This window comes from Ursus maritimus, unplaced genomic scaffold (genome assembly GCF_017311325.1).
Source record: "Ursus maritimus isolate PB19 unplaced genomic scaffold, ASM1731132v1 scaffold_27, whole genome shotgun sequence".
In the NCBI taxonomy this organism is placed as follows: Eukaryota; Metazoa; Chordata; class Mammalia; order Carnivora; family Ursidae; genus Ursus; species Ursus maritimus.
Window position 1 is genome coordinate 5,694,433 of NW_024425230.1, and position 18,301 is coordinate 5,712,733.

General features: G+C 45.2%; 1 protein-coding gene across 1 annotated transcript in view; it reads left to right on the plus strand.

The window, feature by feature from the left end:
* The window catches only part of OTUD7A (OTU deubiquitinase 7A), a 376,751-nt gene that overhangs the window by 326,487 nt on the left and 31,963 nt on the right, over window positions 1-18,301 (plus strand). Inside the window, 2 exon segments of the mRNA XM_040642665.1 lie at window positions 585-712; window positions 1,514-1,626. Of these exon segments, the coding sequence (XP_040498599.1) occupies window positions 585-712; window positions 1,514-1,626 (241 nt within the window).

The window sequence follows — 18,301 nt, forward strand, 5'->3', positions numbered from 1 at the left end:
GGAGGGGGAAAGGGAGAAAGACATTCTCCCCTGAAAGCAGGTCCTTTCTCTTGGATCCAGATGTTTGCATTGGTGCCCACTGTGCTTCTCAGGAGGTTGAGTTGCCTTAGGGCTGAGACATCAGATGTGGCAGACCCTAGGTGAAGCCACGGTCTGGTTGCCGTCCTGGCTTGAGGCCTTATGTGAGGACACGTCACCAGCTTATCCACAGAGACTGTCTCTCACTCAAATACAAGACCTGGACAGCGAACATTAGGTCCCTCAAAGCAAACCTGAGAGATTGAAAGTAGCTTGCCCAGGGTCCCAGAGAAAGGCAGCCTGTGATCTCATCCACTGTTGTTTCTCTGAGAAGGGGACATACTCCTTCATTCACTGATTTGCTTCAGTGGGAAATGGGGAAAGAGAACAGAGGGGAATTGCTAGCTAATCATGAGAAATGAACAGCTGATGGATGAGTTATCTTTGTGTGTGCAGATGCAGGAGTCCAGGCATGGTAAGTTGTGGCGATTTGAGTGGCCTCCTGGCTTGTCCCCTTCCTCACATCCTGTCTCTCTCCTCTGCTCCTCATGGGCTTCCTGCTGCAGGAATGTGGGGGTTTCACGACCGGGACCTGGTTTTGCGGAAAGCTCTCTACACCATGATGAGGACAGGGGCTGAAAGAGAAGCCCTAAAGCGGAGGTGGAGGTGGCAGCAGACGCAGCAGAACAAGGAGGTTGGTACCCGCTGGTGTGTCCAGAGCCTGAGGCCCACACCAAGTGCAGCCATGGGCCACGGGTGGAGTCCAGAGCTGGGCCCCAAGCCCAAGTCCTTCTTGCAATAGCTTCTGCGACTAGGAAAGTCTCCCTCCTTTAAACCAACTGAAGAGATGCCTGTTACAAAAGCTCAGCCCCCGGCACATAGTCACTACATATCTATTCACACCACCTGTCCTTGCATAATTATGAAAACCAACAACCTTTACTGTCAAAAGGTGTACTGGCTTGATGACAAATTACACAGTCCCCTAAGTCTAGACACTACTGGTGACAGCTTGAAGGCTGGGTGTAGCCACAAGGTGGTTCTGGCACAGCCTACAGCCTCCGCTCCTGTGTATGTTCTCAATCAAAGAGAATCCCAACCATCCTGACAATGGGGGACATTAGCACTTTGCTGTCCTAGAAGAATCTGCTTGCTTTCTGATTGAAGTTGGCCTGTCATCCCTTTAAACTTTTTAATGGTCAGCCCCAAGTTTGGTGTGTGCAGATTAATGTTTCGTCATTCTTACCCCCTGGGAATGACCCTTGTTGCTGGACCCCCAACAGCATTGAAACTGGAGATTGGGGGTTCTGAAGAAATATTGTTGATAGCAAATGGGGACAGTCAGCGGCCACTAGAAGATGTGCCTGACCTGGGTGCTGGTCGGGCTTGGACTGAGCCAGGGGGTGGGGGGTCCGGCCGGGCTGCCAGGCTCTCCTGCATGGGGCGGGCAAGGAGACCCACCCACCACCTCCTGAGCCGGCTTCCATTGTGCCAGTCAGGGCTGGTGTACACCGAGGAGGAATGGGAGCGGGAGTGGACGGAGCTGCTGAAATTGGCATCCAGCGAGCCACGCACGCACTTCAGCAAGAACGGTGGCACAGGCGGGGGGTAAGTGCGGCCCCTCACTCTCCCCAGTGGTCACCTTAAGCTCCTGGCCACCCAGCATGGGAAGTGGTTCAAAGGAGCATGTGGTAACCCCAAGCTGGGGGAAATACAAAGACTCCCACCTTCGGATATTAGATTCTCATCAAGGACACAGCGTAGAGTTGTGGGGCATGGCTGGACCCCTGCTGGATATTTGGGGGAAAGTTTACACAGCTTGCACATGCATTTTTCAGGTAGACGCATGGAGGTCCCAAGTGTTGCCTCTTCCCCATTGCAGGCAGTGGTGGGAAGGGAACTCACTGGACAGCCAGCCTTTGTAGGAGGCATGCGACTTGGTAGGCCCTGCACACTGCTATTGCACTCACCAGGCTCAGAAGCCTCAAGCTGCCGGGTTTGGATTTTTTCCAACTAAGTATCTATTGAATTTCTGGCTTCAAGAAGTCACACTGAGAGTAGAAGTTCATTAAGTGAGCCCAGCATCTCCCAGGTGAGCGCCACGAATGCCATGCACATTCCCGACAAAACGGTTTTGCCTTTGTACGCGTGCAGGGACTAGCTTGTTCCTACAGACACAACTGAAAGGTCCCACCCAGTGTGAGAATAAAGAGTGTGACCAAAGAAGGCAGCCACAAAACCTGTGGCCCCAGCATTTCAAAGGCAGATGTGTGCTTTGGTTTATACTTATGGAAGCTGAGAGCCAAGTTGTCACCCCTAGAAAAAGTCTCTGCCAAGCATTGACACTGAGAAGATCCTTTCTTGGGAAAGGCTCAGACTCCGATAGACAGCTGTGCTGGCAGTGTGTCCTGGTCCCACATCTTCGCATCTGGGTCCTCAGCCACCGACAGCAGGGTGTGGGGCTTCCCAGGCCTGGCGGTATATCGAGGACCCTCAAGGACAAGCCCTTTGGTTTGGAAACCCATCAGCACAATTCCCACAGGGTTGTTTTGTCACTTTATTTTAATAATGTCATGTGTCAGCACCAAAATCTATCTTATTCAGGACATTTGGGGACACATATTCTAAAGACTCAGTCCATTCCTGAAAACTCCACACTCGGCTTTTCCATGCTGAGTCGTGCCTGAGATGTGTCTGGAGAATTCCTTAGCATCCCTTTCATTGTTGCCTCTCTGGCACCTGCCACAGGACAGACACTCCGTAGATGCAGGTGGATTGACTCTAGCTCAGTGTGTCTTCGGGGGTGAGGGGGTGGGGGGTATAATAATAATAATAGGTGGCCATCACCACATACTATGTCCCCTGAGTCCCCCTATCTAGGAGGCACTTGGCCCGTGGTCACACAGCCGATTAGGCCTCAGCTTTCGCTCCTGCTTCCTGGAACCCAGAGGGCCCAGAGCTGAATGAGGGCAGAAGGAGTAGGGCGTCTGGTGCTCTTTCCTGTCTCCCTCCCAGGGGACTCAGGTTTGCCAACTCAGTTAGGGCAGGACCACTGCAGAGAGGCCTCCTTGGTGATGGGCAGCAGCTCTGTTGTTCTCTGTTGTTCCCTTAAGCTTTGGGGAAACGAGGGAGAGACAGAATGCATTGGGCCAGCTACTCACTCTCCCCAGCTCACAAGAAGAGGGCTCTGGTGTTGCTGAGACCTACCGACCCAGCTGTAGTGATCACACACTTCCAAATGTCCCTCCTCCTCTCAGGACCCCTTCAACCATCAATTTGATCTCAGTTGTAAAGATAAAAATGTGTCTAGTCAGGAGCAATGAATGATAGATGAAAAATGTTATTTTTTCCCCCAAGAGAGCCCTTGGGTGTTATTTTAGTCCCCTCCACTACAACTTCGGCCAGAAGGTTTGAGGAGCAGATAGCATCTACCCGCATCCTCTTCCACCAGGGAAGTTTTTGGGAAGGGGTGGACAACACTCAGTGCAGTTGGGGACTCTGACACCTGCCAGGACCTTGGGAGTACACCCCTTTGCTGTCCATTTGATCAGACCACAGCAAGGAAATGTTCTTCAGGATGGTGTCCAAGCCCTCATGGCTAGCTTCTCCTGAATTTTTAATGGTTCCGAGAGCTTGAATCCTGCCCCCATGGCACTTCCCATGCCAGAGCTCAGAGTTTTCTGTCCTGATGCCTGTAGCCCACAGGGCCACAATTGGGCTCTGGTTGGTCACCTGGATCCCACAGTAACAGGTAAATCTCTGAAGGAGGTGAAGAGCTGCTAGAAAGAAGGCCATTTTTGTTCTGACATGTTACTTTTGTAAACGTGTGTGCTATGCATGAGACATCTGCTTTTAGTCTCTCTCACTGGGTCTTCCTACCTTTCCCTTCACTCTGGATCATTCTCATATAGTCAAGATAGCAGAGAATGCCAGTATGTTTCCTCCCTCCAGGAGAGGCCCCGTACCTCTGCATTTTGCCTCTGTCTCCCTGGGCAAAGGGAAGAGGTTTCCTTCCTCATGTTTTGCTGAGAGATGTGAGGCATGCCTGGGTTTTGAGGGCCTTAGAGACTGGTACCTGTTGTCTGCCCCGTGGCTCTGAAGGCTGAGGCTGGCCAGCTCCCAGGTCCTCAGAGCCATGGGGGGTTATGGGGACATAGAGCTATGCATGCTTACCAAGCACCAGGAGTGAACCCTGGGGCCTGAGATGGGCTGTCTTCAGAATGAGTCTACCTACAACAAGGGTAAACCCCAGAAGCCAGGCCAGAGGATGGTCACAAGCCATCAACTCAGGGTGCCACCACCTCTCTCCAGGGAACTGAGGGCAGAGACAGTCAGCTGTGGGGAGGCCTGAAGGCCACAAAAGCACTTCCATGGAAATGGGGTCAGCATTTGGACCTCCACCAAGCCCAGTGGCACCAAAAGAAGAGTCAAGAAGGACTTTGCCACCCTCCAGCCTCTCCTCTCTGGCTTGTGCCAACCCCACAGGGAGCCACAGAGGGTAGCCAGACAGTGAGGAGGCAGTGACATGAGAAACAGAGAACTGGCTGGGGCCTGGTAGCCCATGGAACAGAAGAGAAGTAACACAGAGAATTACAGATTTCATACTGAAGATAGGAGAGAGCTAGTCAAGAGAGAATGAGTTTGCAGGTGTGATGGTAATAACATAGACTAACGTGGCTTTCTTTGTGTTACCTCCCACACCTGGCTTATTTGGAAACCTGGTTCCCAGGGATGAGGGACAAGTGTAGCAGCTGCAGCAGCACTGGCCCTTCCCTCTGTCCTGCTCCCTGCCCAGCTCCTGGCCCCAGTACTGGCACAGACGGGGACAGACCCCATTCTGCTGCTCCCTGGCATGGACACTAGCCTGGTGTAATTTTTTAAATCTATTACTTTCCCAGAACACTACAAGGTTAAGTATCTGAAGAGGTTGGAAGGGACTGAAGGGTCAACTCAAGAATGAGCTTGACCCTCTTTCTTTCTTCTTCCTGCACAACTCATAGCGTCCAGCCCCCAGGCTCACTGGCAGAACCCCAGCAAGAAACCCAAGAGGCAGAGATGCATGTCCACTGCTTGCTCAAGGAGAAGGGTGTAGATCAGGTTAGCATCCATGCCGGGCAGGCTACCAGCCAGATAGCCACCATGAACAGGCTGCTTAAGGCTGATGCTCCAAAGTACATGATCACAGAGCAGGGCACCCTTGAAGACCCTAGGAAGGCAAGGTGGGTATGGGCTTCTGTTGAACTTCAAATGCACAAGAAAGACAGATGATGGCACTCACAGACATCAGCTCGGCAACCACAGTGAAGAGCCAAGACCCAGGCAGATGCAGGTGCTTCTGAGCAGGGCACACTTCTGAGCAGGGCACAACTGCAGGACAATTTCCCTCTGATGCTTGCAAATCAAAATGTAGCCATTTCTCCATGGCCAAAATAATAGAAATCAGATATTCTGTGCTGCTGCTGCTGCTGCTCCTCCAGAGACCCTCTGAGATACCACCTGAGAAAAGCGTCCCTCAGGGAAGGGATGCTGCTGGAGTTTTTATAGCCCTGTCTAACCATCACCATCATTGCCATCCTGTGGGTGTTCAAGCCTACATGGGGAGCAGGGGGAGAGGAATGCTCCCCAGAAGGAAGACAAGGAAGAAATAAGGAAATAACTCCACCCTAAGTCTGGTTGCTCATCATCCCCTTGCACGTGCCGCCCCATGCCATACCCACTCTGGGAAAAGAGGGTGTGCAATCAGAAGAACCTAGTTACTTGTTCTGAAAGGGATAAAAATCTCTTACAGCAATTAATTAGTGAAGGTCTCTGGGTACTTTATCTAGTTTCAGGGCAACTGTGAAAGGAGAGCAAGTAAAAGGGCCTTGCCTGGTGGGCCCTGACCAGAGACCCAGACTTAAATGCACTGCATTAGAGTCCCAAGCTGGGCATGTGATGTTGGGCATGTCTAACAAGCTCTCTGAGCCTCAGTTTTGCTCATCTGTAAAATGCACTTGCTAGTAACCTTCCTGCCCGGCAGTATCAGTTTTTGATGGTTGAATAGCAAATCACCCCAAAACCAAGTGGCTTTGAGCAGCATGCACCTGATTTACTCATATTCTGGAGGTCACTGGAATTGCCTGGTGCCACTTGTGGAGCTGAAGTCATCTGGCAGTTGGTCTCCATGGGGCTAGATAGTCCAAGATAGTCTCATATTACAGCTCTGAGGCTGAGAATTAGCTCTTCCTGGGCCTCTGTCCACATGGATTTTTATCTTTGAGGAGGTCCAGACTCCCTACAATACAGTCTCAGGGCAGGAAGAGAGGGCAGCCCCTGATTTGCTGGGGCTTCTCAAGCCTCTGAGTGTATCACTTTACTTTGGCCAAAGCAAGTCACATGGTCAAGCTGACCTCAAAGCAGAGAGGTAGGCTCCACCTTTGATGGGAGGAGGAGCAAAATCACATTGCAAAGGGACAAGTACACAGGAGTGGAAGGATCAATAGCCACTCAAGCATTCTGCTACATACTCAGGTGTTACTGGTATGGAGTGGAAATCACATTTGAAGGTGTTTGGAAAGAGGTACTTTTACAACAGTAAAAATAACATTTATTAAGACATTGTCACACTTATTCTGTAAGTTGTCCTATCTGCTGCCTATATAGTGTGTTGTAAAGGCCCATCCCAGATATCTGAAATGCAGTCCTTCTCCCTGACTTCCCACTGGCCCATCGACTGTCTGATATTCCACGCTTAGCAATTCCTTTCTTTTAGTCTTGAGGGCTTTGGGGCTTTTAGGAGTCTTGCTGATTGTAGAGAAAATCCCTTCTGTTAGTTTACACACCAAGGATACTACATTTTATACACTGTGGCCTGACCTCCAGAGCCTAGTCCTGTGGGAATTGTACACAAAAATGGCTTATTGGATTGTGCTGGGCACAGCTGAGGAGGAGAGAAAGGAAGGAATGAGAGTCTGCTGAGCACCTACCTGCCTTACACACATTATCCCCACTTTATAAATTAGGCCTTATGCCCCTTTATAAATTAGGAAACGAATGCTCAGAGAAATTAATTGACTTGCCTCCGATTTGTAATTGGGGGGGGGCGGCTAGAATACAGACCCAGACATGTCTGAATCACACCCCTGGGTTTTCCCAGAGCATATATGGTGACAAGCCTCAGTATCTTCTTAAGAAAGAGTGCACTTCAATTAGAACTTTTGAGTCCTGGCATTTCTGAATCTGTCTTTATTCTACTTCACCCTTGGTGGGTAGTTTAACTAGGTATAAAACTCTAAATTCGTGAGTTGAATAATGTCATCAAAGAAAAAGTCAGAAAGACATCCACTTCTTGGCATTTGGTTTAGGTTGGCAAATTTGAAATGAGAAACAATTATATGAAACCCAAAGATGAAATATATTCAACTTCTTTATCTTTACAAGCTCTGAAAAAGATTTACTCATTAGCTTAACCTGTATTAATTGCCTTCCACGTGCTGTGCATTTTTATGCACACAATCTCATCCTGCCGTCACAGTTAACCCTCTGAGATAAAGATTATAATCTTCATCTAACATATGAGGAAACTTGGATTCAGGATGGAAAAGGACTTGTCCAGGGTAGTGGTGACAGAGCTGTAGTTGAATCTCAGATCTTCTGTCTCTCAGGTCCCCTGCTTTTACCCCTGTCCCTTAGCTCAGAAGTCTATTTCCATTGTTATGGAGAATTGGATTCTTGCTGCCTAATCACCTTTAGTTCTGTGGGTAATGGAATAATGACTCTTCATTTTCTAGTCCAATTCCAGTTGTGTTTCAAGGGAATACCATTTGAATCCCAGCCCTTACTAACAATAGACTAAACCACCACCATTAGTTGTCTTGCTCTGTGAATGTACAGAAAGGCATTTTCCAGCTCAGCCTGAGTTTCCCTTTACTCATCTCTCAAATTTTGAAAACCTTTGTAAACATTAGAACAATAATGAATTACTGAGAGGAATTATCTTAAATGCATTTATAATGAATTATTACCAAACAATTTTCAACACAACCACTCTACTTTTGGGAGGCAGAGGCAAGGCATAAACCAGGATCTTCTCAGTTTTAAGAATATAATGCAAACCCCATCAGGGAAATGAAAAACCCACTACACATGTATTAGAAGGTTAAAAAGAAAATGTACTGACAATACCAAGTGCTGGTGAAAATGCAGAGCAAATGGAACTCTCATATACTGTTGGTGGCAATAGAAAATGGTACAACCACTCTCAAAAACAGTTTGACAGATTCTGATAAATTTTTTAAAGATTTTATTTATGTATTTGAGAGACAGCGAGCATGAGTGAGGGGGAGAGGGGGAAAGGGAGAGGGAGAAGCAGGTTCCCCACACTGATCAGGCAGCCCAATGTGGGGCTTGATCCCAGGACCCTGGAATCATGACCTGAGCCAAATGCAGACACTTAACCAACTGAGCCACCCAGGCACCCCTGACAGATTCTTATAAATTTAAACATACACTTGCTTTATGATCCAGCCATCCCACTCCTGAGTATTCACCCTAGAGCAGTGGTTCTCAGCCAGGGGTAATTCCCACCCAGGGATATTTGGCAAGGGCTAGAGATAATTTTGGTTGTCATAACTGTAGGGTAGGCTAGGTACCACTAGAATCTAATGGGTAGAAGCCAAGAATACTGCTAAGCACTCTAAAATTCACAGGACAGCCACTCAAAAGAAAGAATTATCTAGTCTAGACTTTCAGTAGTGCCAAGATTGAGAAAATCTGCCCCCCAAAAAATGAAAATATGTTCACATAAAAATCTATATAAAATATCTATAGCAGTTCTATTCATAATTGTCAAAACTGGAAACAACTAAAATGTCCTTTAATAAATTAGGGTACATTAATATTATTGGATACTACTCATTGATTAAAAAAACTGATACACACAACAACTTTTATGAAACTCACAGGCATTCTGCTGAATGAAAAAAATCAAATCTCAAAAAGTTATATAATGTAGGTATGATTCCATTTATTCTTTTAACATTTTATTTATTCAAGAGAGAGAGCGCATAAAGAGAGCACAAGCAGGGGAGGGGCCAGAGGGAGAGGGAGAAGCAAGCTCCCCGCTGAGCAGGGAGCCTGATGCGGGCTCAATCCCAGGACCCCAGGATCACGATCTAAGCCAAAAGAAGATGCTTAACCGACTGAGTCACCCAGGCACCCTGTATGATTCCATTTCTATGACATTATTCAAAAAACAAATTGTCATGATGGGGAACAGATGAGTGGTTCATTTATTTGCATATAGATGTCCAATTTTCCAATATCATTTCTTGAAAAAACTATTCTTTCATCATTGAAATCCTTTAACCTTTGTCAAAAATTAACTGGTATTTTTTTTGTAGGTATTTTTTTCTGCATTCTCCATTATTTTCCATTGAAATATGTGTCCATCTTTCGACAATATCACACTTCTGATCAGTGTTGCTTTATAGTAAGTCTTTAAATTGGGTAACATCATTCCTCCAACTTTCTTCTTTTTTAGTATTTCTAGTTTGTGGTTGTTTTGTTTCTTTGTTTTTGCTTTCCCATATAAATTTGTAGAATCAGCTTATCTGTATCTGAAAAATATCCTGCTGGGAGTGTGATTAACATGACATTAAATCTATATATGAATTCGGGGAAGATTAAAATCTTTACAATCTTGAGTCTTCTAACACAACTTTTTCCATGGTGTTGGAGTGACACAGTGTGTCTCTCCACTTATTTAGATCTTTTTTTATTTGTTTCACCAGCATTTTATAGTTTTCAACATATACGTCCTACATGTGTTTTATTAAATTTATACCTTGAGGGTCACCTGGATGGCTCAGTCAATTAAGCATGCGACTCTTGATTTTGGCTCACATCCTGATCTCATGGTCATGGGACTGAGTCCCCAAGTTGGGCTGCATGCTGGGCAGGGAGCCCACTTGAGATTGTCTTTCTCCCCTACCTCTCTCTCTGCCCCTACCCCAACTCATGCATGCACTTGCTCTCTCTCACCCTCTCTCTCTCTAAAATAAATAAATAAATCTTAAAAATATTAGACCTGAGTAATTCATTTGGAGCTACTGTAAATGATGTGTGTGTGTGTGTGTGTGTGTGTGTGTGTGTTTTAATTTGGGTTTCCAGTTTTACGTTGCTACTTACTGAGGTATAATTGATTTTTGTGTTGGCTTTGTATCCTGTGATATTACTACACTCATTTATTACATCTATGAGTTTTTTTGGCAGATTCCTTCAGATTTTCTACATAGACCTTCATATCATCTGTGAGTAGGGATAGTTTTCTTTCTTCCTTTCCAAATTGTATGCCTTTGTTTTTCTTGACTTATTGCACTAGTTAGGACTTCTAGTACAATGTTGAATTGGCATGGTAAGCGAAGACATCCTCTCCAGTCTTAGTCAGAAATCTTTCATTAATATGATGCTAATGCAGGTTTTTAGTAGGTATCTTTTATCAGGTTGAGGAAGTTTCCTTCTATTCTTTTTGTTAAGAGTTTCTATCATTAATTAATGTTGAATTTTATCAAACAAATTTTCTACATCAGTTAATATCAGGTAGAGGTTTTTCCTCTTTATTTAATGTTAATTAATTAATATCATGGGTGACCTTGAATGATATTTGAGTATTGAACCAGCCTTGCATTCCAGAGATGAACTCTTAGTGTTTTGAACTTTTTTTTCTCATTCAATTTGGCAATAATATAATGAGGATTTTTGCATCTGTGGCCATAGAGATTATTGGAATATAGTTTTCTTTTTATATACTACTGTCTTTGTCTAGCTTTGGAGGAAGGCTGGTCTCATAGAATACATTGGGAAGCATTAACCTCTTCTATTTTCTAGAAGAGATTTTGCAGAACTAGAGATATTTCTTCTTTAAATGTTTGGAGAATTCACCAGTGAATCAATCTGCAACCAAAAATTTCTTTTTCAATAGGCTATTAATGATAAATTCAATTTACTTAATAATTATAGAAAGTAGAAATAAGTGATTTTGAGCAGCTTCTTTTTGAGAAATGTTTCATTTCACGTAAGTTGTTGAATTTATGTGCATAGCATTGTTAGTAATATTCATTTTGTAACTTATTAATAATGTCTATGGGGATCATTAGTGACATTCCCTCACTCTTTCCAAATTCAGCAGTTAAGTGTTTTTCTCTTTTTACTTTGTCAGCCTTGCTAAAGTTTTATCAATTTTGTTGATCTTTTAAAAGGACCAGTTTTGATTTAATTGGTTACTGTTTTTTAGTTCTCAGTTTCATTGATTTCTGCTCTTTAGTGTTTCCTTCCTTCTGCTTCTTTGGGTTTATTTTGCTCTAATTTCTCTACTTTATTCAGGTGGGCACTTAGATTATTGATTTGAGAACTTTCTTTTTTGTGACATACGCATTTAAAAGCTATAAATTTCCCTCTACACACTGATTAGGTGCACACAACAACTTTTGATATGTTGGATTTCTATTTTTAATCTGCTTAAAATATTTTCTAGTTTTCCTTAAGAATTTCTCTTTGACCACTGAATTATTTAAAAGTGTATTATGTAACAGATTTTTGTTATCTTCCTTTACCTATTCTAGTTTAATTCATTATGGCCTATTAACATAATTGGTGTGATTTAAATTATTTTAAATTTGTCAAAGTTTGTTCAGAGGTGAGTTTATGGTCTAACTTTGTAAATATTCCATGTGCTTTCTACAAGGATGTGTATTTTGTTCTTGTTGGGCTGTGGTTGTAAAAATGTCAGCTCAGTTTTCAAAGGCTTTGCTGTCCTATTCAGCCACATTACTCAGTCTGTGACCTGGGTATGATCTATTCAATCAGTCCTCAGAACTTTTGGTTTACTAATTAGAACCAAAAATATACATGTACAGCTCAGGGGTGTGGGGAGGGGAGTCCAAGAATTCATAAACAACCTCATGGAGCTGTTTTCTCAAGTTCTCCCTTTCCATGATCTTCCTGGTACTTTTTGTTTCCCTAGGACTCTATTTTCTATCCTCCAGCCAATTAGAATTCTACAGCCTTAGTTACAGCACTCTGCCACATGGTTCCATGGCTGTACTTGCATCCTGGGCTGGGCCAGATAGCCAGAGGAAAGAGAGGGGAAAATACTAAACAAAATGGGGTTCACCCCTGCGTACCCTCTTGGCATCACAGCTCCACTGATTGGTGAGGAAGGTTCCTCTCTTTCAGATTTATGGATCCCAGTGACTTCTGCTGTGGCCTCTGCCACCACCTACAAGAGACTTTTGAAAGTTGGAGCATGAGAGAAAGGAGAGAAGAAAAAATGGGATTTCTATGCTTTACTTGAGCTTTAGGAGTTCCCAGTCCTCACTCCCAAACTAGAGGGCATCTTCTGCCCCTTCACCAGTGCTCACTTGTGGGTTTCAGGATATGTTGTATTCACCTCTGGCAACACCAGAGGGTGTAAAAAAAAAATGTAAGTTCAATTTTCTTCCCCAATACACCTGCTACTGTTTACTTTCCAGAAACTTCCGATAACTCCTCCATGCATTGTATCCAGGTGGGAGGGTTGTGTTCAGGAGGAGAGAAGGGGTGGAGTGTTCTTACTTGATCTGCATAGCAGCAAGAATCAGACACAAAGTGGTAGACTAGAGATTTGGATGTGACAGATGAATCAGGAGTTCTAGATCAACAGAGCAGGTGGGGTAGACAAGGTAGGCTGAGAGGGGCCTTGGCAACCTGTGTCCTCACTGCTCCTCACCTGCATCCCCCCTCCATACCCACACATCAGAAGACATTCCTACCAAGTTTAGCAGTTGAGCATTTATTAATCCTAATCCTGCCAGATCCATTGTGACAAGTTATATGAATTTGGCAAAGATTCAGTTGTGCTCCAACACTTATTGGGGGTATGTAGACTGTGCCAAGAGTTTTACATGTTCATATTGTATCAAAACTAATCTAATGAATGATGGGGCTGTCCATGCAGGAATTCCCTTTGATGTGCTTGGTCTTCCTCACTCGGAGACCATTAGGAAGGGCAGCTCCCTTGAACTGATGTTTGCATTCAGAAGGCAATGCTCTTGTTCTGGAACATCTTTGACTCCCCAAGGTAACTTATGCACCAAATTCTCCCCTAAAGTTTGATGTGTTTTTTTGGAATCTCAGCAAAAACTCAGAAGCTCCAAAATGCCTTTCTGATTCAAAGTTTGGGAAGTCATAACCCTGAAGGCATAGATTTCTAGGTGCTGCTATTTTCATTCTGTTTACTTGCATGTCAGTAATGGACTGATCATGAAAGGGATTCAGCTATTTTTGTGTGGGAAGTGGTCTATGGGTTAGGAAAAGGAGGAATGTGTTTATAATCCTTTCAAAGCTAACTTTCTCAAAGGATATATTTATTTTATTGTGCTTTAAACTCTTCAGTGCCATGGGTTGTGTCTGTGACCCCACATCCCAGAGGATTGGGGGAGAGGGCACCTCTGCATTTGTCTCTTTAAATTACTGCTTGTTTGTGCTCTGCCCAGAGAAATGTTGCACTGCTGTGCACATCTCCCTATCCTGAGCCCCTGACTCATCCAGGGCTCACATATGTTTTATATTGTCTCCTCCTTCAGACTGCAATATTCTGATGGCCAGCCAAACCCAATGGTTCTTTTTGATTCTCTTCCAAACCCAGCTCAGGGCTGGGCACCTGTTGCTATGCTATATGTACATACAGAGCTGGACCTAGGACCAGCAGACATAGAGCTGACCATTTCTGCTTCCTCACACACCCTGGGGAGATGTTCCTGCCCAGGTCCTGTGACACCAGCACCCAGACCTGACCCATTAGAAGGCAGGGAGCAAAGGCCATCGCCCTCATGGGCCCAGTGCTCACCCCTTTGACTGGCAGGCTGGGAGCCAGAGTAGGGAGCTGTGGCCTTCCCAAAGGATCTGGATTTCCTAGGAATTGAGGAAGGACAGCATTGTCAGGCAGGAATTAGAGCCATGTCATCTACTGAACACACTTATGTGTTACATTATGTTATGTGTCAGGCAGGGCTGTGAAATGTCATTAGCATAGCCAATGACAGATCCAAAAGCTGAGATTCAGAAAATTAGGTCAGTTCCCAAAGTCCCACAACCCACAAAAGAGAGCCAGAATCCAAACTTAGAACTGACCAAAAACATAAACCCACGCTCTTAACAAATGGAAAACAGGTATGAAAAGCAGGAATTAACAACTTACCTTGAAATTTGTGATAAAAATAACTTCTGTTCTTTAACCTTTTATAAAAGAAAAGCTTACTCGTTCTCTGTTTGGTGAGACAGGTTAAATGAAGGCTGATAGGCTCTTAAAGCAGGGAGAAAAAGAGAAACAGAAAAGGGGGCCAGTTCGAGGACCCCTGGGCAGCCCCCACAGGCCATCTTGTGTCCTGGTTCCCCACTTCTCTTCAGTGTTTCCCATTCTGCTTTCCCTCTGAAGTTGTTTCCACAATTTCATTGCTATGTTTATGTAATTTTGTAGTGTATTTACTGCATTTCTTCTTTATTGGCCTTTTTCAGAAATACATAGAATCTTAAATGAATTCATGTTGCACAGTCTCAGAGATAGGAACTTGAGTCTTTTAAGGAAAAATAAGTAGTGTTTTCTCCTGCAAGGGGCCCACACCCCAGTCTGGCACTCCAAGACCAGGGGCTGGCCTCTTATTGGACAAAAAGCTTTCTTGTGAGTATTCCTTACAGTTCTCTGACTTCTACCAGCAAACCAAGCTGGAAAAGCATTTTTTCAGCTAAGGAGTTCTCATGTTTGATGACGTAGAATCCAGGTCTAATTATTAAAGACTTTTCTAATTAGAAATAAGACCAAAGTCAACTCTTCAGCTATCGGGAACTTCCCTGATCTTCCTGTCTAAAGAAATTTATCATTTTTTTTATCATTGAGTTTATTAATACCTGGTAGTTTCTTATTTGATCATCTTTTAATTGAGTGTTTCCACCCCTAGACCTGCATACGTGTGCACACATGTACGCATACATACACACACGTGCACACACACACACACACACACATGCCCATGCTGGTGCTACACCTGTCACAGATACTCAGTAAATATTTGTCACATGACTGACCCCAGCTTATTGATTCCAGTGAATAAGATGAGTCCTCACCCCCAAGCCACCTGGCTGCTGTTGAGAAGCTCCTGTCAGAGCCCAAGACCCACTTGGCCCCTTCAGAGTGCCAGGAATGCCCACCATTCTTCATTCTTAGCTTCCCAGGCCATAGCTCTTAGCAGAGCCCCTGCTGCCTACACTGTGCCATAGGAAATCTCTTGAAAGGATGCTCTCTAGTCAGACACAGTCCTTGGCCAGGTGCAAAGGCCCAGAGCAGGTACAGGCTGGCCTCAGCTCTGCTCAGGACCCTGGCTCCTAATCTCCAACCCCCTAAGTCTACATGCCAATTCATCAGTGGTGTTGTCATGGCTCTGAGCCCTGCCTGGGGGAGGAGCTTGAGACCCACCACTCAGAAATGCAGCTGGTGACACATGCATGAGGAGTGCTGTGCCACTGTGAGAGGGGGAAGGACCCTACCTACTGTGCTAGAAGCATCTCTGAGATGCACCATTAAGAGGGAAAAGTAGGGGTCAAAAAAGCAAGTGTAATGCCCTTACACCTAGAGATGGAGGAGGGTATATGTGTGTGTATAGAATCTAATATCTTGATCTTATATCTTTAAATGGAAGGGTACACCAAAAACCAATAACTATGTCACCATAGATGGGGCGACTATACAACTTACATCCAAACTGGTGCATTGGGCAGGGTTGGGGGAGGGTACCAACCACTCTGGATGCATAAAGCAGGACTTTCCTGAGCAAAATGGGAGTTGTGATCATGCCACCTAGGGGAGGGGACACAAGGAGAATCCTAGGAGGCCTTTGCCCAAGCTGCCCCTTTGTGTGGCCTGGTGACTGCCCTTGGGTAAGACCCTGCCAATCGCCCAAATTGGCTTCCTTTCCATGACATGGGCTCTTGCTGGGTGGTCTCCAAGGGTTGTGGCTGCCATTTAAGCCAGGGCATCCACAAATCTGCCCTATACTTTTGACTCCTGCCACCATCCTCCGTGACCTGGGATACCATCTGGACCTCACTCCACTGTCTTTGCTTCTTGCCTACCTGAAGGAAGCTCCCAGCCTGGCCTCTGCCCTGGTCACCTTTCACCCCATCTTCCCCAGGGGGTTTTCACTACGTGGATGGTGTGGCCTTATTCTCAGAACTTCTCTCACCCTGAGTAACGTTGCAGAAGAGGGTGATGAGTGCATGCGTGTTATGTCACAGAACACATTAGGAAGTTGTTGGGGGCATGCACAGTCTCTTTGAGGATGAAATAGTTATATTTGCATGTTAGTCTTCTTACCAGTAAACACCAATTTTAGGGATTTTTATGTGTCTTTTCCCAAAGGCCAGATTCTGTTTACAGTCCCAGGTCTAACATTTGCTCAGTGAGCTCACAGGAAGATGATGTTAAGCCTCTGGGTAAGAAGTGGAAGAGGATTTTCAAGATTGGCTTCACTAAAGCTGATTTCTGCCTGTGGGCTCAATCACAGTAATTCACATGGGCAGGTCACAGTTCCAAAATCTCATCCCAGAAATGATCCCATTTGCCCATCAGAATAGCCTGAGGAGTTGCTGAGCCAATGTTCTCGGCCTGAGTTCAACAGAACAGGATCAGATACCAAGGTTCCAGAAGCACTGGGGCATGGCTGTGGTGTTGAGGAGTAAGTGCAGAACCAGCACCCACCCCAGTTCAAACATGGTCCCTTAAACGTGTAAGCAAGCAGCTAGAAGCAAGGAGGGAAGGACATTATGGTTCTCAAGCTGCCCCTAGGGTGTATCTGGGACCTTCTCCGATACCTTCTGGGTCACAGAAGGGTCATAGTTGATCTTCAGCTCTCATGATCAACCCCACAACTGGTGTGGAGAAAGTTAACTGTGCTCCAGGCTCTCCTCCATCACCCTCTCCCAACTCTGTGCTCTAGCCCTGGCACAGAACCAGGGATGGACAGGCAGATGAGTGGGTGGGTGGGTGGATGGATGGACAAGTGAATGGGTAGATGGATGGAAGAATGGTTGGTGGATAGATGGATGGATGTATATGTGTATGGACAAGTGGGTGGATGGACAGATGGATGAATGTGTGTGGATGGATGGATGGATGGATGGATAAACAGACAGATGGAGGGGAAGATCTTACTTGAGGGCCTCTGCAGTGCCTTTTACCATTCCAGCATGTAGTAAGTGCTCAGTAAATATTGGCTGGTTTTTCAGTTTGAAATACAATGGCTCTGCTTGAAATTTTGCATGAGCAGAATGCTGTGGCAGTACAGTGATGCCTCATACTTGCTCAGCTCTGCAGTGAAGCCCCTTCTGTGTGGCTATTTAGACACCAGAGTGTTCCATCATGGAGTGAAGGTGCAACTGAGAACCCAGGGCCGAGAGAGCTACCCCTCCCGTTCCCATTTCTTCTTCTCAGCATTAATATCTGATTCTCAGATGCCTCATCTCTTTCCAGTGCTGAGCTCTCCATCCACTGGATTAGGGAAGCAATAACACTCCACATTTCTAACTGAGATATTTTTCTCTCTGAGTATTCAGGCTGTAATTCTGTGTTCCCTCCTGTCCATGCTACGTATTATCTTGTTCAACTGTCCACTTGCTTGTGAGCACTTACTGTGTGACAGGGACAAGCAAGCAGCTTCTGGAAGCACTTGAACCTCACATACCCAGCAGCCTCCCTCTCAGCTGTGGCTGGATAGGATAATCACCTGGGATATTTTTAAAAGCACACCCACAAGCATTGTGTTTAGACTTGGCATGTGTATATGTATTTAAAACACTCCTCATCCACTTCTCTTCTCTTCCTGAAAAATTCACTACTAAAGCCGTATGGTGTGGCAAAGCAAGGTGAGCATCTGCAATGGGCAGGTGGGGGCGTTAGTAGGACCCAGAGGACCAAAGCCAGAGTGTCAGAGCCAGTAGGGTGAAGAGGACAACTTGGGGGCAGGGTGGCAGCAGAAGTGGGGAATTGCTTACATATGGGGGGATTGATCAAGTAAAGAAATACTTTAAGATTACTAGAAACCAGGTTTCTCACTGTTGGAGAAGGGAGGTATGAGTAGAATTAACATTAGGTTGTTAGTTTGGAATGGGAGATATCAGTGGACTCCAAGTTAATAGAGAGATGACAGATGAAAGTATCTGTGTATATGTGTGAGTGTACACACAAAACACACACGCCTTCGCTCCATTCACTGAG